General features: G+C 52.4%; 1 protein-coding gene across 4 annotated transcripts in view; it reads left to right on the plus strand.

The window, feature by feature from the left end:
- Positions 1-15,134, plus strand: part of SHB (SH2 domain containing adaptor protein B) — a 134,152-nt gene extending 119,018 nt beyond the window's left edge. Inside the window, exons 6-7 of one of the 4 annotated variants that reach the window (XM_067743895.1) lie at positions 14,097-14,192; positions 14,282-15,134. In XM_067743895.1, the coding sequence (XP_067599996.1) occupies positions 14,097-14,192; positions 14,282-14,465 (280 nt within the window). In that variant the 3' untranslated portion in view covers positions 14,466-15,134. The remainder of the gene's footprint in view (positions 1-14,096; positions 14,193-14,281) is intronic. The other 3 variants (XM_067743892.1, XM_067743893.1, XM_067743891.1) reach the window with 3 other exon arrangements.
- Positions 15,135-23,346: the final 8,212 nt, after the last annotated feature.

Raw genomic sequence — 23,346 nt, forward strand, 5'->3', positions numbered from 1 at the left:
CATTTCTAACATCTTGTTAATAGGACTTATTTAATAATACTTTTGCAAAAGCCATCTGGGAATGGCTTGATTGAGAGGGCATGTGGGGTGCAGCAAGGACAGGCCATGGTGACAGATACAGACCTTGTATCTGCCATCAGCAGATACAGCAACATGGAGAAAGATGCAGTCAGGGACCAGAGGACCAGGGCCTGAATCACTGCTTCCACCAGCCATGAGGTTCACCCAGCAAGTTATTTCACGTCTCTGAGCCTCAGCCCCGAGGCTCAGGGAGACAGCGGAAGGGAAAGCTCTTAGTAAACCCTGAGTGTCTGTATGAATGCAGGTGGTGTTATTTACAGAGCCCTGTGCTTTCCCCCGGGGAGTATTGGGGGTCTTACTTTGCTAACAGCTAGGTAAATAACTCAAAGCCCCGCCCCCCGCCCCCCCCCACCCCCCGCCCAGAGGCATTTGGCGGGGCTGGAAGCAACCAGCTTCATTCAGTAAAATCCCAAGGTTTCCTGTTCCCCATACCTTCAGGCCCTTGCAGCCAGAAGGCTCTTGAATCATCCAGGTCAAGACCCTGGCTTTCGGATGAGAGAAACAGGCACAGAAAGGGAAAAGGACCTTCCCAAGGTCCCGCAGCGAGTTGCTGGCAGAGCCCAGATGTCTCAACTCCCATCCCAGGGTTATTACCCTTCTGATCCCATAACACTAGATTTTCTCTCCCATTTTCTCCATAAACATTCTTGGTATTTGCGGCAGATTTATACAATCGGATGTCAGATTTTATAGCTCTCGTCTTTGCTCCCACAGTTCAAACGCTAAAGCTATAAAAATGCTATTTTGCTGTGTATGAGTGTGGGTGTGTCACATTCACACGTGCACACACTTCCATTTTGTGCCTCGAATCTGCCCTTTTCTGAATGAAATTGGGTCATTTGTAGAGACGTGGATGGATCTAGAGACTATCGTACAGAGTGAAGTAAGTCAGAAAGAGAAAAACAAATATCGTATATTAATGCATATATGTGGAACCTAGAAAAATGGTACAGATGAACCGGTTTGCAGGGCAGAAATAGAGACACAGATGTAGAGAACAAACGTATGGACACCAAGGGGGGAAAGTGGCGGGGGGTGGGGGTGCGGTGGTGGTGGGATGAATTGGGAGATTGGGATTGACGTGTATACACTAAGATGTATAAAATAGATAACTAATAACCCGCTGTATAAAAAATTAAATTCAAAAAAAACCCTATGTTTTTCTGGGCAGCCCTCCCCCAGTGAGCAGCCCCCATCCTCCTTCCAGCTAAGGGTGCTTTCTGCCACTTTTAATACCTTTCTTTTTAAGGATTGTTTCACCTAGGAGGAATATCAGAAACAATTGGTTTTGGCAAAGCTGGATTATTAGAAATGTTTTAATTAGAACTTTTTTTCTTTCTCTGTTTTCCTTTTGAAAATCTACACGCTGCTCACGGCCCTGGGCGGCTTGAGGATCAGCCTGTCACATTCTCAGCACAGACTTTCAGGGCAGGGGCAACAGTTCAGCAGTGTAGGTGTCACTGCTGCGTTCCTACCAGGCACCAGGCCTTTGACTGGATGGGGAGACAGAGGCACATCAGAGTCTAAGCTTGTAGTCCAGGCATGGGGACAAGAATAGGTGACTACTGTGATGGAGGGAGGTGTAGCAGAGAATGAGTAAGGGAGGAAGAAAGTGAGTCTGACTGGGGGCATCTCAGAAGGCTTCCTGGAGGAGGTGGCATGTGAGCAGGGCCTAGGACGATAATAATGTATTGGGAAGTAACAGAAAGGTAGAAGGATGATTAGGTTTGGTATTAGAGGAGAGGTCTCTGCAGTGTCCCCTCTCCCTGTGGTGCTAACTCCCTGTGGTGCCAACTTTTCAATTGTCCCCTCCACATAAGCCCCCCGTGGCCCAGGTGACTAATAATATTGTGGACAGAGATGTACCTTGTAAACTCTGAAGTCCTAGTCAGCTCTCTCTCTGTCTCCCTACAGCTTCTGCATCTCTGGTCCTTTATCTTTTCCACAATTCCTTCCCACCTCCCAACTTGCCAAAGAGTAGCCACATGCCCCTCATTTCCACCTGACACTAAAGGTGTGTACCCCACCCTAGCTGCACACAGCCTCCCAAGGGAAAATGCATTTACACAGTGCTGGGCAGGCGCTTTGCAGTCCCTGGTACCTGGTGTTAGAAATTGAAGAGGCTTCTGCAGCGTATCCTCTGAGGCAGGTAGAATTGTGCCAGTAACAATGATTAAAAACTTGGGGGGGGGCAGTATATGAGTTCTGACACAAGTGATGATGAAACCACTGAGGCGGCAAATGCATGAGGTGGTGTGTGCTGGGCACACCCACCTTTCAGGTTCACGGTCTCCCAATGGGAGCATAATCCCGTTTTGAGTTCAGATTTTCAGGCTAGAAAAATACTTTCTCCTGTCCTCAGTTGTTCGAGTCTTACCCCCTAAAAATCTTCTGTGATGAAACAAGGGTTGACTTTTACTTTTGTGGAAGTTGTGCTTTTAAAAAGCAATCAGTTCCAATAGTAAGTAACTTTTGGGAACTCAATTACTTGCAGCCATGCTGAAAAAAACTGTAATTAACGTGGTCAAACCCTAGCCAAATAATAAAATGAAAGCTTTGTTGTGTATCAAGACAGAAATCAATTTCATTAGGGAGCAAAGAGCCAGAGATTTAATTTTGAGAAAACTCTCCACCCTGTGGACAGAGGTTGTCAAGAAGCTGCCAGAATGAATGCCCAACATGAGAGGATTCGCCCTCCAGAGCCCAGATTACTAAGGGCTGGCAGTGACCTTTCAGAATTACATTTGCAAACCTTCCAAGTGTGGCCACAGCCAGTGGGACTTTTGCTTCTTAATGTTCTTGGGCTGGTGCCCCTTTTGGTTTGGTCAAGAGGTGTATATTGTCTGCACCCACTGACACTTGCATGCCAATGAGATCCTGTCCCTTGGGATGGGGAGGAGGAAGAAGACAGAGGTGGACTCTGGAGGTCGGAAGACACCAGAAAGGAGTTCAGCGAAGGCTCAGAGTGTCCACATGGTGATGGAGTCGTGTCCAGACAGCAGGGCTAATAGCCAAGTGGGACATACCCACTGGGGACACTGTCCGTTTGCAGGCCAGCATGTGTATGAGAGATTGTGAGCAGCAGGGGGGACCAGGACGAGAGAGGACAGCTGGAGAGGAGCAGCCTCAGGTCTGCGCCTGCTTCTGTATTCCGCTCTCCAGGGGGCCTTCCCACAGCAGGCAGAGCAGCTGTGACCTGCTGGAATGTGCTAAGTCACATTTCAGCTCAGAACGTAGAAGGACTTTCTCATGGTCAGAGCCATCAAAGGTTGGAAAAAGTTGTACCTGTAAGGAGTAAGCTCCCCAACACAGGATAAGCCACAAAAGCTGAATATTAGATGTGAATATGGACTTTGCATCATCAGATAGAACAGTGGTTTTCAAACTTGAATGTGCATCGGAATCTCTTGAAGAGCATATTAAAAGCTGATTCAGGTTCCAGAGAGGCCCAGGGAGTCGCAGGCTTAGCAAATCCCCAGGGACTTGGTGTAGGCATTTTGGGGCACATTTGTAGAAACTCTATATTTGAGAAACCTGCACTCCTCTTCCAACCCTGAAACTCTGGGATGTCTGTAATGAAGGTCAGTCCTTTTGTTTAATATCTGAATAGTCATTCCTTCTTCATTGCATGGTGTGAGCACCTATGTGCTAAGTTTCAAAGGTTTAGCAGTTTGTGGGACCTCAGTGGTCACCTAGTTCTCTCCCTTTGTTGTATAGATAGATGGGGAAACTGAGGCCCAAGGGGACAGGAGCCAGGGCTGGGACCAGGTCCCTGACATCCAGTTCAGAGCTCTTTTCACTTGCTTTCAGTGACTTTAAGGAATATCATAAAGTCCGCCCCATTTCACAGATGAAGAAACTGAGGCCCAGATCACCAAGGACTGTTGGGAGCTTTTCCACTGAAAACCACCATCACCATCATTCACATGATATGCAAAAGGCCCTTGGCCAGGGTGTCTGGGTGGCTTAGAGTCAACTGTGTGCCTTTGAAATTCCAGGGAGGAAGAACGGACCCTCAGGTTAGAGGAAAGACCACTGAGCAAGTAGGTCTGTTTTAGCTTTCAGTTTTTAAAAGGCCCTCCTGGATTTTTCCTTCTTTACTTGTTTGAGTAAAACTGTGAGTTGGATCAGGTGCTTTGTGGGCGAGTCCCCTTCTTTGCTGTGCTAATGAATCGGTTGGTCAGTTAGCAAGGGACGCCCCATCCAGGAAAGGAGTTGGGTCTGGAGGATAGTGAGGGTAAGCACTGTGCTTTAAGGACAAGGATGAGAATTGGGGTTGGGGGGGATTGCTGCCTTCTTCCCCCTCCCTGCACGTCCACCTCCACCTTCCACCTTGTCACAGGCATTGCTGCCTACTCTGAGCATACAGAGGCTATGGGTAGTGCCCAAGAATCCCCTACAGCGAATGGCACGGGGGCGGGGTAGGGGGGAAAGGGGCACATTCTGGATGCACTGGAGAATGGGAGCAAACCTCCACCCCTTTCTGGGCCTTAATGTCGTCTGTAAAACAAGAGCAGGGAAACACACGGTCTCAAAAGCCTCTGCTTGGTGTCTGGTCTATCTCGGAAATGTTGAATACGGAGCAATACACACAGTACTGCCATAAACCAGTATTTTTTAAGCAGAGAAGCCTCTTTCCTCATCATTCCCATTCTGTTTTCATGTGGACCCTGCTGTGTAACAATGTGCTTTTGAGACTGTTGGGGAATACCACTCCATGTTTGGGAAAGTCGATCTCAGGGTCATAAACACCATGCCCATAGTCACCCAGCGACAGAGCTAGGGCCAGAACCCAGGCCTGCCACCCCAGCCAGGCAGGCTGCCCAGCTGGAGGATGTGGTCCTGCTGCCAACGTGGCCATGAATGGCAGACCAGGCAGACAGGGAGACACGCTCGGTGCTCAGCACGGAGCCAGCAAGGCAAACCAGATGGGCAGCAACTTCTACTCAGGCTCCTGCAGTGCAGGTGGGGACAAAGCCATGTCAGAACCCCTAGAGCCTTAGCACCTGCCAAACTTGCTCATGCACCATCCAGCTCGGATCTCAGGATGGTTCTTATGGGTGGGCAGTGAAAACTCCATCCCGCAGATGAGGAAACTGAGGCTCAGAGAGAGGCACAGCTCGGAGTGGCAGAAGGGGACTCAGACCCAGATCTGGGTCCCGCTGGGTCTGCAGGTGGTGGTCCCTTTGCCCTCGTCTTGCTGTCCTCATCCCGGAGTACTCCCCTCATCTCACTCTCCAGCCTCACCTGGCTCAACCCCAGGTTTCCAGCTCCCCTTTTGCTATAAAAGCCCCTGTGCCCCTGGCAGCTGGTGCTTACCCTTATGGCTGCCTTTGCCCAGTCCCTGTTCTGGACCTTCCTTCAGGTACTGTGTGTTCCCCCTGCACCTGCTGGTTGGTGGTGAAGTGGGAGTTGGTCCTTGGAAACAGCCTGGAGCCCTCTGGCAAATTCTGTGTTGTGTCTTAAGCCCTTAAATAAGGAGCCGGATGACTAACCTTTATCAGGTGTTCATGCTTCCTTCACACAGTCATTCTCACTTCTCCCTCACAACTACTGTGAGGGTGGACTCTGTCACTCCCATTTCACAGATGAAGGATTTGAGGCCTGGGTGGCCAGTGAGTTGCCACTGTTGAAATTTGGGGCTGGATTATTCTATGCTGTGGGGTTGTCCTGTGCAGCATCCCTGACCTCCACCTGTAGATGCCAGCAGCTCCCCTGTCTCCAGACATTGTCAGATTCCTCCAGGAGGGAGGTAAACTCGCCCCAGTTGAGAACCAGTGCTCCAAGAAGAGTATGGGTGGAGAGAGGCTTGTCCTAGTAGAAGGAAACCCCCCTCTACCCCACCCCAGGCCTGAATGCATTCTGTCCATCCCGTTGGCACAGATGTTAAGAAGCCTTGCTTTTGCCACTGTGCTGTCCTCAAGCCTGGGGATTCCCTGTACCTGCATGAGGATAGCCGTCCTGCCCTGCCTTAGTCCTCCTGGCCGAGGCTGGCACACCCTCCACACCACTGTGATGTCTCTCATTAGCTTGAAAACTTCAGCACCGGAGGAACCCCCTCTACCTTTTCCAGACGGGGATGCTGAGGCCCAGGGAGAGGGGACCTGCCCAGCCAATGACATCAGTGGGATCAGAGTTTGAACCCAGGCATCTGACTTCAGTTCAGCCACCACCATCAACCCCACGTGCTTCAAACACAAAAGGGTCTTCGTGTTCCTGGAAGAGTCCTCTTTCCCCTTCCTAAAGCTCTGAAACATTTCATGTCATCCCTCCCCCTGCCTCCACCTCTCCCCTTTCAGTTTTCATGTGCATTTGCTGGAGCCTGAGGACTGCTAGGAACACCGACCAGAGAGACTGCAAAAGTCATCCAGCCTGCCCCCATGCATCATTACCCTCCCACTTACACGCCCCCCGTGATGGGAGGCTCACTGCCTCAGCTGTCAGTCTGGATCATTAATATCTTCCTGCCTGACACTTTGTTAGTCTACTCCTGAGAAAATTGCCCCAGATCAGTTCGTTTTGACCTATGCTGCCTTGTGTGGCACAAAACAAGCTTATGCGTCTCCATGTTTGCCGCGAGATGCATCTGCCGGCTCTCCTGCCTGGAGGTGGCTTTTCGTCACGATTTACTGAAGGCCCTCTCCCTGAGCCACCACCTTAGAGCTTGAGAAATGCCCGGGCTTCCTGGGGAGGCTTATCACTGCCAGTGTGCTTATTGAAAGTCTAATTATTTGGTTGTAAATCAAGTTGTTTGGCTCAGCGGTGTTCACATTTAGATGTTTGTTCACCATAACTTGGCGCATGTGTCTTTGGCTTGTCCCCTTGAAGGCTATTTCGGAAGGCAGTGGGTGGCATGTGACCTCATAAGCCCCTTCCCGCAGCTCCTCAACCCCTAGAACATCTCAGCTGGAAAGGGCTTCCATGCCCCTCACCCCATGCATTGCACAGTTGGAGAACCCCGACACACAGCTAGAAGGACTCACGCCCTGGTCCCCTGGTTCAGAAAGCCCTGATGTCCTCTCACTGTGACTCAGGCAGGTTGCTTCTCCCCTGGCCCTTGGTGTTCTCGTGTGTGCAGTGGGTGTCTTGCAGATAATGCCAGCCCTCCCAGCTTCTTTGTGAAGCCACAGGTTGGTCCAGTCCGACGGCAGGGGTGGCAATCACATTGTACACGTTTGTTCTGCCAGGCTCCCAGGACCTGTGCTGGTAGTTCTCAGCACGTGCAGATGCCAGCCTGACATCCTCAGGAGATGTCAACCAGGTACCTTTCCCCTGAAGGCCCCCATCACTTGAGATCTGGGTATTTTTTTCCCACAGCGGGCCCAGGGCTCTCCTCAGAACATGCTTCTGTGCAGGCACTCATGAGTGTTTCTGGAGTGGCTTGTTTCACAGATGTGGCGAGGAGTTTCTCTGTAGACACTTACCCAGCAAAATATCCCATCTCCCAGGAGGTCAAAGAGCAGACGTCCTGAATCAGAGCCATCTGCTTGCAGAGGCAGCATTGCCGAGCAGGGGGCGGGGTTATGGCAGGAAGTACCTGTTTTGTAGGCCTCTAGGTGGCCATGGAGGCAGGAGGTATCTTGCCATGGTCACCCTCCAGGCTGGCTTCCTTGGGATGCTCCCTCACCCAAGATCACAGCAGATCAGCATTAGAGCTGGGCCTAGAACGCACCTGTGCCCAGTTAATTCGATACAAACGTCCGTGTCCATCTCCACTCCGACTTGGGTGCACACTTCTGGGGTCAGAAGGACCTGATGGGCTGGTCTCATGCCCTCTCCACGCTGATCACAAGACCTGTGCTCCGAGAGCTCTGAGGGTGAATGCTGGTTGCTGTTGTCATGCTCATGGAGAGCAGGCGACACCTCCCTCCCCTGAGAATCATCCTGCAACCAATAGTTGAGGGCATTCAGGTGCCCAATTTCATCCTTCCTCTTCTCTTAACCGATCTGGCCTCAGGAATCTTTGCACAATGTAAGATTCAACTTTTTAATTAAAATAACCCACAAGAAGAGGAAGAGGGCTTCCCTGGTGGCGCAGTGGTTGAGAGTCTGCCTGCCGATGCAGGGGACACGGGTTCGTGCCCCGGTCCGGGAAGATCCCACATGCCGCGGAGCGGCTGGGAGCCTGTGCTCCACAACAGGAGAGGCCACAACAATGAGAGGCCCACGTACCGCAAAAAAAAAAAAAAAAAGAAGAAGAAAAGGAAGAGATACAGCCACTTTGAGATCTGCTGGGCCCCAGAGCGGGGAGGGCCTGGGCCCTCAGGAAGATGTGGTTTTAGGAGGGAACTTGTGTCACATTCGTTTTGTTTATCTAGGCCTGGGCAGGGGGCACTGGCTGGCTCTGTACCCTTGAATGATTTCTTGTAGAATCCCAAGGAAAGAAAAAGGTTTGACCCATTCTTCTCTGTGGCTTGTGGCTTCCCTCAAGTGAGACTTCTCTTTCCAATTTGAGAGGCAGGTGCCTTTGTACCCCCTGCAGAGGTGACCCTCTAGGTTCTCCCCATGGCTCTGCCCCTCACTAAGCTGGCTCCTCCTGGGACCAATGCTGACCAGGCAAAGCAGCCACTGTGCCTGGCCTTGAAAGAGGCAACTTCTACCCAGCTTCTACTCAGGGGCCTGGTGGAGTCGCCACCAGCCTGCCCTCTGGAGCTTACAGTCCAGAGAGGAAGATGCTCGGGGCCTCATTTCCTTGGCTCAAAATAGACACTCACTAGATAGCTGCTGGGTGGATGGATGGACAGATGAATGGAGTGCTCGGCTATGCGCCAGGCATGTGCTGAGGGCCCAAAGGGGAATAAGGCTTGACCTGCTGAGATACGTCCCAGTGAACAGAGTTCCCGACCTCAGGAGCTCACAGAGCTGCAGGGACCTGGACACCTGGATCCGTCTGGTTGGGTGGCTGAGCAGGGAAAGATGAGGCTGCAGTGGTAGTGTCAGGGCCCTGAATGCTTACCACAGGCTTCAAAGTCAGACAGACACAGTGAAATCCTGGTCCCACCGTGTCCCGTGGGACAAGGCACACAACCTCCTTCAGCCTCAGTTTCCCCATCAGTAAACAACGGTAGTCACACCAAGCAACTTATCGACCTTGCTGTGGGCTTAAATGAGGTAACGTGTAGCAGTGGCTCAGCTCAGTGCCTGGTGCACAGTGGGGTTCGAGCATTCATTCTGCAGTGGCAGTGGGGAGCCCTGGACGGTTTCGAGCTGAGGGACAGTGTTCTGGGGCATCTCAGTGAAGAGAGCGGCTCCCCAACCACCTTTCAGTAGAGGGAAACCAGAGATCACCTCTGTGTGTGGTTTCCTGTAACCAGGTCCTACATGCTAGTCCCAAAGGGCAATTTCCTTGCCTTCTCCTGCATAAATATTATATGCAAGTATTTTTAAGTCACTTCATTGTGAAAAGAAGCGATTTAACATAACTATTACCCAAGATTCTTCATGAAATATGCATCAAGCAATTAGGTCTAAAAGCAAGAGGTGAGGCCTCGCACCCTGTTCGGGCCAGCAGCTGCAGGCTGAGTGATGTTTTATTAAAGCCCGTGATTATGAGACAAGGTGGGGTCTGTTATTAGGCCCAGCGCGCCAGGCACGTTTGATAATCCTGGTGATGAGGACGTGCTTTTTATGATGATAATGAGCCATTTGAACGCCCTGACAGCCACAGCACCCCCAGCCTCTACCAGCCTTACAAGACTCATTAGTCAGGTCACCCACTGGAGACACCCCTAATTGTGACTTAGCTCTTGCAAGATGTCCTATCAAAGGAGACGGGGCTGACACAGGAGCTTGGCAGGCGGTGGCCTGTCTGAGCTCCCCGGGGACCCATGCCTTCTCAGAAGCAATGATGGGAGGTGGCCTGGGACCCGGCCCACCTGGTCCTGGACGCGTGGGCCCCAGGTTCTTGCCATAACCACAGCTTACCTTGCTGTGTGCCTTGAGCCAGAGTGCTGCTCTCTCTGACCTGTTTCCTCCAGGGTACCCCAAGAGGGTGAAACGAGATGGTCCCCAGGTTGCTTCTTGCTCCAAAAGCAGTGTCCAGAGCACCGCAGCATCCCTGGGCATGCTGGTTATCTGATGCACCCTATCTTCTGCCTGGAAAATTTAATCCTTTCTCTTATTGTGCTGGATGTCGTCTTCTAAGTAGAGTTGGGAGTCTTTTTTTCTTTTTTTTAAATATAAATTTATTTACTTATTTATTTTGGCTGCATTGGGTCTTCGTTGACGCTTGCGGGCTTTCTCTGGTTGTGGTGAGCAGGGGCTACTCTTCGTTACGGTGCGTGGGCTTCTCGTTGCGGTGGCTTCTCTTGTTGCAGAGCACGGGCTCTAGGCGCACGGGCTTCAGTAGTTGCGGCATGTGGGCTCAGTAGTTGTGGCGCACGGGCTTAGTTGCTCCGCAGCATGTGGGATCTTCCCGGACCAGGGCTCGAACCCGTATCCGCTGCATTGGCAGGCAGATTCTTAACCACTGTGCCACCAGGGAAGCCCCCGAGTTGGGAGTCTTTAAAGCCATCCCTGGCAGCTGTTTTTAAATCTTCAACTGTTATTAGGTGGCACCTTGCTCGTGGGGACCTTGTGACCCATCAGCGTGTATCACTGCCGCACACCCCGTAGCTATGTGTTGACAAGGCTCTGCCTGACCTTTGCATAAGTCCGGGTTTGATAGATTATCTCAAAGAAATCCTGCTTACCTCGCAGGGCCCACCAACTCCGTGTGATGGTCCCTCCGTGGTTGGGGACTCTGCCGGTCAGGACACACTGTCCCCAATCCCCAGGATGGCCTTTCACTGCTAGCCCCTGTGCTGCTCTGACCCATCATCAGCCCTGCAGGGTGGGTGTCGTGGGGACTGAGGCTTGGAGTCAAGGAGTCACTTGTTCAGGCTCTGATGCCTCTCGCCCACCACGCGCCTGGCCTCACATGGAGTGTTGGGGGCTAACTAGGGCTCTCTCCTGGAGCTGGACAGCACTGAGGTCAGGAGCGTGGGCTCTGGGAAAGGCCCACCAGGGAAGGAAGCAGCATCGCCACTGCTGATTGCTGTGGGACCCTGGGTCAGCCACCTCCCATTTGAGTCTCAGTGCTTAGCACATGGCCTGGCTCACAGGAAGTACCCAGGACACATCAGCCTGAGGGCCATCCGGACCAGTACCCTGTGACAGCGGCACTCCGTGGGCAGCAGTGGAAGGGAGTGGGGCATGAAGCTGCCTCGACCCCTTCCTGCAGGAAGCCCTCACCGTGTGGGCAGCAGATTATGCTCATACACATGGAATCCAGGACCTTAGGCCCAGAAGCACCCTCAGAGGCCATCCAGTTAGTCTCCCCATGGATCCAGTGGGGGCAGGGAATGAGCCCAGTACGGCCCAAGGAGAGCCTCAGGTCCAGAGAACCAGAGGGTGCAGTGCGTGAGCCCAGGGGGAAGGGCCGTTCCTGCCAGGGCTGCAGGGTGAGGGCCAGCTCTCCCTCTGCCGGGAATGGTCAGGCCCTGGACTCAGGGGTCACGGGCCTGAGTTCTCTGCCTTGGGCTCCGAACTTTGTAACCGCCTGCCCCCTCAGTACAGCCCAGCTCAGGGTTATAAACTAGTGTGTACTGAAATACGAGCGTCAGAAGAACAAACAGTGGGCCTGGAGAGTCAGGAGGGACTGCAGGAAGGTACCAGCGGCTGCCTGTGCCTGTTGAGGTGGAGGCGTTAGTGTGGAGTTCCTAATATCTGGTGACCTCGCAAGCCCTCAGCCTGGGAACAGAGGAGCTTCAGCTTCTGTCTCTGGCTCTGTCCTCTGTTACCACCATCCCTGCCCACTTCCCTCACTGAATATTTTAAGAAAAACTGGTGTGAAAATACCCCATTAACCCGTATGAGTTATTTCCTTTAACCTCCTTAGAAATTAAATCAGCTCCCCCTGCAACTTCGTACCTGCAGTGCCATCAGAGCTTTGGCGTTCAGACCAGCTCACAACTGGTTGCTGTGATCTAACACATCCTGCGCTTTGCAGCCCCAGCTGTAGACTGTGGTACATAAAGCCCAAAATATCACCCCACACAGAGGGCATGACATGTCCAAGGCCACACACACCCGCCCATGTCACTCACCTGCAGCTCCAGCTCTGCTGTCTCCCATACACACCCCTTCTCCAGGCAAGGCTGAGCACGTGGCCTCCAAGAATGCAAAGCTTTTTAACTGTCCCCGGTTTTCTTAGCCACACAATTTCAGCCCTGCATTCAAGCAATTACAGCCCTTTCCAGGCCAGCACAGATTTGCCATCTTTCCATGGATGTGGGTAGCAGGTAGCGGAGTCTTCACTCAGAGGGAGTTGCACGTTTTTTCACTTAAGGCACGCACCAGTTCCTTTCTAACAGCTTAAGCAAGTGTGCCTCCTGCTTCTAGATGTGACAAGGCAATTCTCCAATGAAATGACCCTTCACTGAGGAGCAGAACTTGCCACAGGCTGTGTAATTAGAACATTGTCAGCCTTAAAAAATCTTGATTTAAATTTCAGTTCTTTACAGGAATTATTCTCTCTTGAAACATAATTGCACTCCGAACGATTTCCTTTAAGCTAAGGGTGACATCTCTAAATACGTTATTATGAGCAGCTGTATTGCTCAGTGCTTGCACTTCATTAAGCATTTGCTCTGCCCATTTGAAAATGGTCCTGGAGTCCAAATTGACGCATTAATAGAGCAGGCGCCGGTAAGCGTGTGGAACCCGGTCCTGGATGGAAGAGATGTGGGAACAGCTGAAGCAAGAAGAATCAAAGCTCAGAAGGACTACAAACTGCAAACCTGTGTCCACACGGAGCTCTCGGCCTTGCCTGGGGTGGGCCTGGTCTCCTAGGAGCCGGGCCTCTAGGGCTGCTCACAAGTTATCGGTGCCCAAGGATGGGCTCTGGAGAAGGCGCAGGAGGTCAGAGCCCCAGCTTTCTCACTAAGTGACACACCCTCAGTAAATTTGGACTGTGCTTTGGAAACCAAGCATCCACAAGTGTGGTGGCTAAATCTTGGAGCTGAGTGAGCAGGGAAAGGGCAGCCTGAGCACAGGCAGGTTGATGGAGGGGTTAGTGACCCGATGTGGCCAGAGTCCTGGGTGGGAGGCAGGAGAGGTCTGCTAGGGCCGGGTGGAAACAACACCCCACCCAGCATGCTGGTGCAGCTGGCAAGCCGCGAGGGTCACGGACATAGGGCTCTGCTCTGACCTCCGAGGAACCCACCCACTACCCATTTCGGAGGATGCCGAGCATGGTGGGCACAGAGCCTGCGCACTCCTCTGGAGCTCTCAGGGGAATTGAGAAGATGGACAAGTAATCACAGTTCAGGAAGGCAAGTGCTGATGGAGGCGTTATATCCTCGGTGCAGCTGGAAGAAGGAAGGAGCTCTGCCAGTGGGAACCTGGAAGACTTCCTGGCAGAGGAAACACTACACCTGGGCCTTGGAGAAGGAGGCAGTCAGGGTTTACTGAGCAGAGAGAGGAAGTGCAGACAGGAGAGTGCCTGCGTTGGGGCAAAGCCGGGGAGCACACATTCTCCCTAGATTCTATTGGCTTAAACTAGTCACGTGACTACAGTGGATACAAGGGAGGCTGGGAAATGTAGTCCCTGGCTTGGCAGTTCCATAGTACTGAAGAGAGAGCATCAGTTTTTGGAAAACAGCTCGCCTGTCATCCTGCCACACTCTGTTTCCTAATCTGTAAAGTGGGGGTGATGACCCCTGTCCTGCCTACTTGTCAGGGCATTGGGGACTTAAACATTGTGCCTGCCAGGCAAGGCTTAAATTTTCATCTGCATCAGTAATAGGAAGAGGGGCCAAGTTTGGGGGTTTCTTTGTTTTCCTGAGGAAGTCCCTCAAAGCTCCCGAGGTCGAAAGACTCTCCTGCTGTGTTTGCTGCTGATTCCCTGTCTGCTGCTGGGATTGAGGGGGCTCTTAGGTGCAGCTGCATTTCAGCCGGTCCTGGGCTCTGTTCCTGGCTGGGAGAGGTGCAGCTCAAGTCTGCTTCTTGGCTGGGATCTCTTCTGTCCCGGGCAGCAAGGAATCTTCACACCTTAGCAGGAATATGGCCAGAGGGAGAGTTCTCTCGGATAATGAGTGTGAATTCGTGACACACCTCGGTTCAGAGCAAAAGTGAGTAGCTCTATGGGAATTGCTTTCCTGATTGATCTTGGGCCTTCGTCCCTCTGCACATCCTAATAATCTCTGCGCTTTGTTCACAGGAGCAACCAGGGCTTCATGCACATGAAACTGGCCAAAACCAAAGAGAAATACGTCCTGGGTCAGAACAGCCCCCCGTTCGACAGTGTCCCAGAAGTCATCCACTACTACACCACCAGAAAGCTGCCCATCAAAGGGGCCGAGCACTTGTCCCTCCTCTACCCCGTGGCTGTGCGGACCCTGTGAGCCCCTCCCTGCCCTGCGACAGGGCCCAGACGTGGAGGAGCCGGTGGCCCCTGCCGACCCGCCCGGCCGCTGTTGCCAGCCGTGTCCAGTTTGTGTCGTGTGTATGGTACTAGCACACCACTGCATGTCTCTAGAATGCTGTTGCCACTCATGGGGGCTGGAGAAGGCCTGGATAAAGACTGAGGGACGGCCAGCCCGCCACCGCAGCCCCCTCCCCCAACCCCTCTTCGAGTTTCTGTGAATTAAAATATTTGCAAATCCAAAGAGATGCCTTCCAGGATGAACAAAGGAGAGCAGCTCCGAGGGGCGGGGCGGGAGCTCCCGGGGTTGCGGCTCTTTGTTCTCCAGCCGTCAGGAATTCACACCTGTGTACGGGGTGCAGTTTTCCCACCGGGGCCCCGCTGGTGCTGGGAGCCAAATGCTGGTGCTTTGAGAGCCCTGAAGGCCCTGGGAATCCCGCCTCCCCTCTGGTGTGTGTGTGTCAGCGTGTGTGTGCGAGTGTGAGCACATACGTGGGAGAACATGGCCACACACAGATATAAGCCCACTAATCCACTTTTAGTCATTCAGTGTAATCATTAGGAGATCTCCAAGGAATCATTGTGCGGTCAAAAAAAGGATTCAATTATTTATGAATAGGCTGTGTAAATAAAATAGTCATTTAATATATATTCTTATCCCTTTTTTTAATATACTGCAGTGGGTCTCTGGGGGGGCCAGTGCTTACCTGCGGGTTTCGTCCCCAGAGCAAGGTGTGTCCCCTCTGGGCACGCGGGAAGGAGGCAGAGCCCCCAGCTCAGGGCTGAGGCAGCCGCTGGGGCAGAGGGATTTGCTTTGCCCCCTGAGAGTCAAGCTGCAGGAAGGGGCATTCAGGCTCCAGCAATGGTAGCCTCAATTGTTGACTCAGCACCCACGCTCCCCCTTCTGCCTACAGCAATGCAGTGATGGCAGGTCTGTGTTAACCCCTCAGGTGCACAGCACCCAGCAGTGCACAAAGGGCTCTCCCCATTAACTGGGGTCACTGCTACCCTGTGAGGCATTTAACATGTGGGGAAAAGGAGGCTCAGAGAGGGAAAGTAGCTTGTCTAAGTTAACACAGCCCATAAGCAGAGGATGCTCTAGAGCCAGTGCTTTGGCTCTACATGGCCTTGCTGTCACCCTGGGAGAAGGCAAATCCTGACCTCTCAGGGGACATGGAGCCGGAGCTCCTGGTCGTCCGCACTGCCTCCATACAGACAAGAACACCCGCACACACACTCCCACACTCCACCCCTATCTAGCCCCTGCCCTTGACAGGAGCGGGAGTCTTGCTCACATAGCGCAGACCCTCAGTGAGATTGCTGTTACTCAGTTCCCCTTCCTTTCCCCCCCACCCACCTACCACCGCACCATGCATGTTAAATGCAGTGGAAGAAAGAGAAGAATCCCACCCAGCAGCATGAAAGGCATGGCTTCCATCCACTGAAGGAGGTGCAAGGGATCCAGAGAGAGCACAAGTGTCAGCGCCTTCGCCAAGCACACGTCAGTCTGCCTGCCAGTGGTCTGAGCACAATGGAATTTCGGTGACCATCGTCCCCAGCAGGAGGGGGCTGAACCGAGTTTGAACATCACCAGCGCTGCCAGGCCTTCCACGATGCTTCAGACTCACCGTTCACATTAGAGACAGAGGCCCAGCGAGGAGAGAGGACTTGCCCCGGCCGCCTGTCAAGCCAGGGCAGGGCAGGACTAGAATCCGTGCCCCTGTAGGTGGCTGCTGTGGACTTTAGTGGGTTGTGGCCAAAGCTGTTTCCTTGGCATCTGCTTCCTGCCCAGTCCAGCTCTTGGCTCAGCCTCCCGAGTCCTCGTCTCAGTCCGGGCAGCCCAAGACCCTCCCATCCATGGATCCCACAGGCCCGTCCACCTCATGGTTGCCTCGTTGCCTGTGGCCTGGGTCTAGTCTCCAAAGCCTCAGTCCTGACCTTTTACCCGCTTTGCGTTTTCCGAAACATCCTTTAAGGCAGGAGGACCTGGAATGGTTCACGCTTTCCTCTTTATTTATTTATTTTTCTGGTGAGTGAGAAGATGAGTGAGGAGTTGACACTTATCCAAACAGAGGTGCCGAAGGAGACTGGATCCCAAGGATCCAGTTAGACGTTGGGGACGAGGAAGGCAGCCCGTGGAGCCGGGGGTGGGGTGGATTTTGCATTAGTGCCTCGTCCTCCAGCAAGTGCAGATTCCCACAGGGCCCTTCCTGAGGCTGTAGGTGGGGCAGTGCAGGAGCCCACGACCCTTCTCAGTGGACAGTCTTCAGAGCAGACCTCTCCTCAGAAGAGGCTCTGCCTGTGGTCTGAGGAAAACCGAGGCTGCTTCGCCCTTTGGTCTTGCCTTTGCTCTTTTAAGGGATTCCTGGGCCCTCCCTCCTTCCCCTGCCTTCGTCTTCCTGAAGTTTCCCTGGGAGGCCCAACCGGCAGCTCCCCATGGGGACTGAGGCCGGCAGAGGAGCCAGCTTACAGGATGGGAGCTGCTAAAAGGAATTTTTTTCCTTAATTTTATGAACCTCTCCCTCTTCTTCCTCTAATTGTGACCGTTTCCTCTGTCGGCGTGTATTCATGTTTTCTTGGACATCTAACAATTGAAACAGCTTTTCCCTTTCAGAAACACTCACATTCAGGTTACTGGCGTTGGTTGGGGTTTTGTTTTGGCTTTTTTTTTTTTTTTCATCTGCTGCCAATTAATGGGGGAAAAAATGAGCTGGATTTCTTTGAGGGAAAAAAAAAAGCTCCCTGCCACACAATATCTCGCCTCAGCATTTTGTCTCAGAACACAACCTCTAGCCCCTAACAGGCTGCGTTGCTCAGAGCCACAGGACTGTCGGGTTTTTTCCCTTCTTTCCCTCCGTCGCTGGCTTCATTATTGACCATAATGCCCCGACCACTTCAGCAGTAATGTCCTTGAGCACTGAGGAGTCAGGGCCTTTTGGGCAGTGCCCCGCCCGCCCCAGAACAAGATGACAGCCCAGAAAGAAAGGAGGCTTTGTGGGGAGAGATGGCCCACCTGCCTGTCAGGAGAGAGGCTCACAGAGCACCTCTTCTAAAGAAAATGGTGAAAAGGCTCCTCTTCAGGAAACTCAGCCAATCCCAGCTGAGCTGTGCCTCCCCTCCCAGGGCAGTTCCAGGCTGGTGCCCCTCAGTGGCCAGTGGGTTAGCAGAGGGGAATCATGATGTAACTTCCAGGAAGGGCCTGGCATCAAGAGGTGGCGCCCTTGGCAGACGCTCTGCTTCTCCTACTGTCACAGGACCCGGAGATTGCCTTTTTAAGATTTGGAACACCGAGCTCTGGCTGGCTTCAGGGAAGTGCTTGCTGTCACTTGACCAAGGGCCCAGCAGGGACAGACATCCGGTCTTACCATGTGCTCTCACAGGCCCCAGGGACAGTGCGTGCAAAAGTGGGCAGACAGGGCAGGCTGGCGTTTGGAGTTGGCCCGTCGATGCTCATGAAGGGTCCTGGCTGGATCAGATGGTCATCCATCCAGCAAACCGATACCTTCCAGAATCGATTACCAGCAAAGACAAATGGGGCAAGTTGTCCGGTGGAGCCAGCACAGCCCAGGGCTGTAGATGCAGGAGCACCTTCCAGAACCCCCCAGAGACCCACTCAGGTATCCCCTAGGCACTGACAGCCCCCAGCCCCTCCCCTCTCCTCAGGGCTGTTGTGTCACTGCCAGGAGCCTTGGGACTGCCACCTACTGCGAAAAAGTGTCCTGTAAAGATCTACTGATACAATAATTCTGTGCGATAAGCTGTATAATGTATATTTAATGTGAAGCTTTTAATATACAAGTGTCTTGTTTAAATGTACCTCACTGAGCACGCATGTTTTATTTCCTTAAAATGCAAACGTGTGCCCCAGGATCTAGTTTGATTGCCGCCTTCTCGCAGAAGCTGAAGTTCTGCCATCATCCCCCAAAGGTGGATCTTACAAGAAGAAGGAACCTTCCTGCTTCCTAATTAGGAGGAAGCTAGAGCCCTAGTGAGCTTGTTAAATGGAAACACATTAATTTGTTCAGCAAACATTTGTTGAGTGCCTACCCATCCTTGGGCCTGGTGGATACAGAGGAGAATAGGACCCAACCCCTACCCTCAGGAAGTTTCCAGTGTGGCGGAAAAACAAACAGGCAACTACACGTGATGTAATGACAGGGGCCGTGCACGCCCAGATGAGGGGGAGTTGAATCTGCTTGCAGCTGAGGAACAAGTTGGGCCTTGGCGGATGAGTGAGGAGCCTGGAAGCCTGGTGTTCCCGGCAGAGGTAACAGGTGGGGGGATGATCGGGGGAGTCAAATAGGCCTGGTGTGGCACAGCCTGCATGGTAGGAGATGGCAAGTTCTCTGGGCCTCCAAAGGCTTCATCCGGTGGAGGCAGAAGAACAGAGCAGGGCAAGGGGAGGGGCGTTCATCCCCTTGTGGCAGGAAGCCATTTTTGGTCTCCCTGAAGACTAGGAGATGCTGGCCTGTTTCCTGGAGAGCGGCAGGCAGGGCGTGACGGGCACACTGTTTCCCATTGTGTGCCCTCATGCCATCATCATGATGATGTCCTTATGCAGCCTGAGCAGGACGGTCTGCAGCCCAAGCCCCTTCCTCACACACAGGTCGGCACCTGAGGAGGCATAGGGACCCCCAGCTCGCCTGGAAGCCTGCTCTGGAGTGGAGGCCGACCCCCACCTGGCCCTGGAGGAGCTCACTGCCTCTCCCTCTCTCCCAAGGTTGTGGCCCGCTGTGCCCCAGTGGGCCTCTTCCTCCCCCACTACCCCCAAGTCTCAGGCTTCGATTCCATATTCCAGTGACCCAGACAGAATCCATACCTCCAACTCCTAAGCCCCTCAGAGCACACCCCCCACCACAGCGCACACACACACACACATGCACACACACACACACACACATGCGCGCGCGCGCGCACACACACACACACACACACACACACACACACACGGCTCCCTGTTCAAGGGACGGCAAAGCCCTGGCATGTTCCTGGGCCCACCAGGCCGATGCCAGTGCTCTGTGACCAGGAATATTTCCTGAAGAGAGGAGAAAAATGTCTCTAGTGGTCACTTTTATGTTTGGGACAGTTTTTTATTTCCGTTTTGGTTCAATTTAACAAACACGGAGCATGAAACAGGGCCTGGAACGAGCTGGTGACCTGGAGCAGGAAGCTGAGCACAGGAAACATCTTCCTCAACTAGTCGACAGGAAGTGGTGGACGACCTGCCCTCCCTCATCTATGCACAGAGACCAAGCGGCGTGGGCCAGAAACTGAGGTTCAGAGAGGGATAGGAGGTTGCTCAAAGACACACAGCAAGTCCATCTCCACATAGCACCAGTGCTTGAGGGTGGCCAGCTCAGAGGGTTACCTTGGCCAGTGCAGCAGCTCTGGGAAGACTGGGGTAGGGGTGGGGATTCTTCTAGGACAGAGTTTATGAAGCAGTTCCTTCTCTCTTGCTCCCTCCTGAGTGGGAGCGTCCCAGCCTGCAGTGACTAGTATCATCTCTGGCTTTAGGGGACAGTTTTGAAGGGGCCATGATCTGACTGGGTGGCAGGATGTCACCAGTGTGGTTCTGGCGCCCTCACGTGGTTATCTTCAGCATTGCAGCCAGTCTCAGGGGGAGGGGAAGGCAGCTCTTAAGTCACTTGGCCTGTTACACAGACAGAAACTGAAGCCCAGGCTCATATCCTAACTCCATCCTTTCCAGCTGTGTGACGTGGGCAATGTGCAAAAAGCCTCCATTTCCTCCACCGTAAAATGGCACGAGAAGTGACCTCACGGGTTATTGCAAAGATTACACGCAGCCTTGGATGAACGCCCGTCGCGTGCCTGAGTTTTCGTCAAACTTCAGACAACGTCAGCTACGATGAGAACAAGGTGAGCTTTCATAGGAAAGGCAGGGGTCATTACAGCCACAGGATTTCAAAGGAAAGAGGGCCTGGGGTTCCAGGAAGGCTGGGGCATTTTAGGAGGTGAAAGAGGAGTCCACTTTACAAATTAAAAATGCCCCAGCTCTATTGAACATCATGAAGGATCAGCGTTCAAGATCCTTTTCCTCTCCAGACTGAAGTCCAGAGTGGCTCTCTCCATTCCCCTACCACGGCATCTTCTGCTGCCCCATCTTTATTTATTTAAATTAATGCTAACATACTAGACTATTTAAATAATAAGCAGGTGTTGTGTTTACTATTTAAATAATTGTTACATCTGTTTATTTCAATATTAAACCTATTTATTGTCTTTATTGTTTAAGCATCAAATCCATGCAGTGTCTTTACTGTTTAAATATTAAACACATATCATGTTCATTATTTGTCTGTCTCCATCCACTAGAATGTAGACTCCATACAAGCAGGGGTCTAGGAGAGCTCCTGGCACATAGCGGGTGCTCAACAAGTATTTGTTAAATGATTTAACAATGGTAACAGTTCCCACTTACAGCGGGCTTACTGTGTGTGCCCTACACATCGTGCACACACCGGTCCCCCACCATGAGAGCAGGTGAGAAACTGAGGCTTAGAAGGTGAAGTGGTTGCTGGGAAAAGCATTAGTTCAGTTTAGTGGTGGGGGCCCTGCGTTCCTGCTCTGTACCTCACACCCCAGAGGACAGTCACAGCCCAAAGGTTAGCAGGATCGAGAGGGAACTACAGAGTCCCTTCTTCCCAGAACAAAAGAGAAGGGTGACATTTAGAGGTTTGGGTGACATATTCCCTGAGCCTCCATTGCCCCCTCCACGCCCCCCATGTGAAGGAGAATGAGCATCCGTCGTGCTGGGTCTGCCATCAGGAAAGCCTCCCTCAGGGAGGCAGAAGGTGGGTTCGGGAAGGATCCTCATTCTGAAGTGGGGATATTGAGGCTCTGAGAGGGGGAGAGCTTTGCCCCAGGTACAAAACCAGGAAGTGGTGGTTCTAGGATTCAAACCCAGGTCTGCTGACCTTGCAACATGCCACGTCTAGTTCAGTGCATCCTACCTTTGCCTCGTCATATAGTTCACGTGGGCCTCTTGTAAATTACAAATTCCTAAGCCCTTCTGGGAGATTTTGAGTCAGTAGGTCTTGGGTGGGCACCAGGAACCTGTGTTGGTAACAAGTTCCTCAGGTGCCTTATGATTAGAGAGTCCTGTGTAAAGGGCCAGTCTCCCCACCGCCCTGCAGCTCACCATCCACAGATCCTTCCCCAAGGGCCAGGCACCAGTTCTCAGCAGTGCTTCTGTTCTCAAAAATGGTGGAGGCGGTGCAGTCCCAGCCTCACCTCTTGATACATACTCAGCTCAAGCAGGTCACAGGACTTCCCTGAGCACACAAATGATGTGTAAACCAGAGGGAATAACTATCAAGTAACTGCTTGGAAGACCCAAAGACTATTGTGCAAATGTTTGATGTTGTTTTATTGACTCAGCCCTTGCTAGATAAAAATGTGTTTGTATTTCACAAGTATGTGTCACTTAGATACCAAGTAAAGTGTCCCAGGATCCCACCCAGAGGTCAGCAATTGTTCTGAGCCCTGAGAGCTACCAGGGGGCCTAGGCTCTGCCCGTAGGTGTGCCTGGGACAAAGGCAAAGTTGGGGAACAGGAATGAGGTCAGGGAGAATGAGAAACCTGGTGTCTCCTTCCTTACTCACGTCCTCCCATCCCATGCTTCTTCTGGAGCCCACCTTGTTTTAAGTCCTAGTCATGCTTTATGGGCCACCTCTTCCAGGTAGCCTTCCCTGATTGCAGCTAGTGCATTTTCGTTCTTCTCTGTGCACTCACAGCACTTGGTATATGTCTGTTTCAAGCCCTGATCATTTCTCCTTAGGACTAGACCCCAGTTTCCTCTCTGGGCTGCAGGCTTATTCACGCACACATTCCTGAGCGCTGCAGCTCCCTGGGTTTCAAACTTTAGGTTACTATTATGGGTCAGGGTATCAGTTTAGAACTGTTGCTTCCCAAAGAGTTTGAGAAGAACTGCCTGAGGCTTGTGTTGGAGCTAGAGAGGCCAACTGGCCTCTCCCCCGGAAATTCTGACTTCATAGTAGGTCTGCTAGAATCTAGCTTTTCAATCTGTAAAGTGCATACGAGTCACAAAGGATAGCACTGTGGGGCAGCTCTGTGTCAGGTAGTTAGGTCAGGAAAAGCAGCAAGAAGCCTCTGTGTAAGCTGAGCAATGAAGGGTGAACAGGACTTTGCCATGAAGCAGGCAGAGCCTTTGAGGCACAGAGGACATTGTAAAAGAATGCAGGCATGTGAACCAGCAGTGGCTGGCCTGTGGCTGGAGCCTGGGGGTGTGAAGGGGAGTGGCTGAAAAGGGAAAGGAAGGTCACTGACCCCTTGCTAGGGAAAGACTGCTGGTGACCTTATCTGGGCAGAGCCACTCACAGTAGCCAAGGCTCCACCGATTACAGCTTGCGTAAAGCTGTTTTTGTGGACATAAGGGCCCACGGAGCCTGAGTGCACTAGACAAGTTTCTAGAAAGCATTTTGGTGGGAGGGGGAGGGGGAGTAGAGGGTGCTTAAGCAAAGATCCAACAGCAACAATCCCATGGCCCTTTTCCTAAGAACCCAGACCCTCTCCACCAGCATTTTATTGGGGCAAACACCCTTTTTGCCAAGCCCTGAGCTGGAGGGTCAGAACCAACTCAGATAGCTCTGCCCTAGTAGGAAAGGGAGACACCTTCACAAATGATTATAACATAAGCAGATATTAGAGGTGCCCCAAACTTTGTGCTATGGGAAGGCAAAGGCAAGAGCAACCAAGTTAGCCCAGGTTAATCAGAGAATGCTTTTCAGGGGAGAAGGCAAAGGACCTTGAAGGCGTAACATGTTTGATTGCTGACAGTCAGTGGTGAAAGGGGGGGAAGGTCTAAGGAACAAGGATTTGCA

The sequence above is a fragment of the Pseudorca crassidens genome, chromosome 7, assembly GCF_039906515.1.
Source record: "Pseudorca crassidens isolate mPseCra1 chromosome 7, mPseCra1.hap1, whole genome shotgun sequence".
Classification (NCBI taxonomy): domain Eukaryota; kingdom Metazoa; phylum Chordata; class Mammalia; order Artiodactyla; family Delphinidae; genus Pseudorca; species Pseudorca crassidens.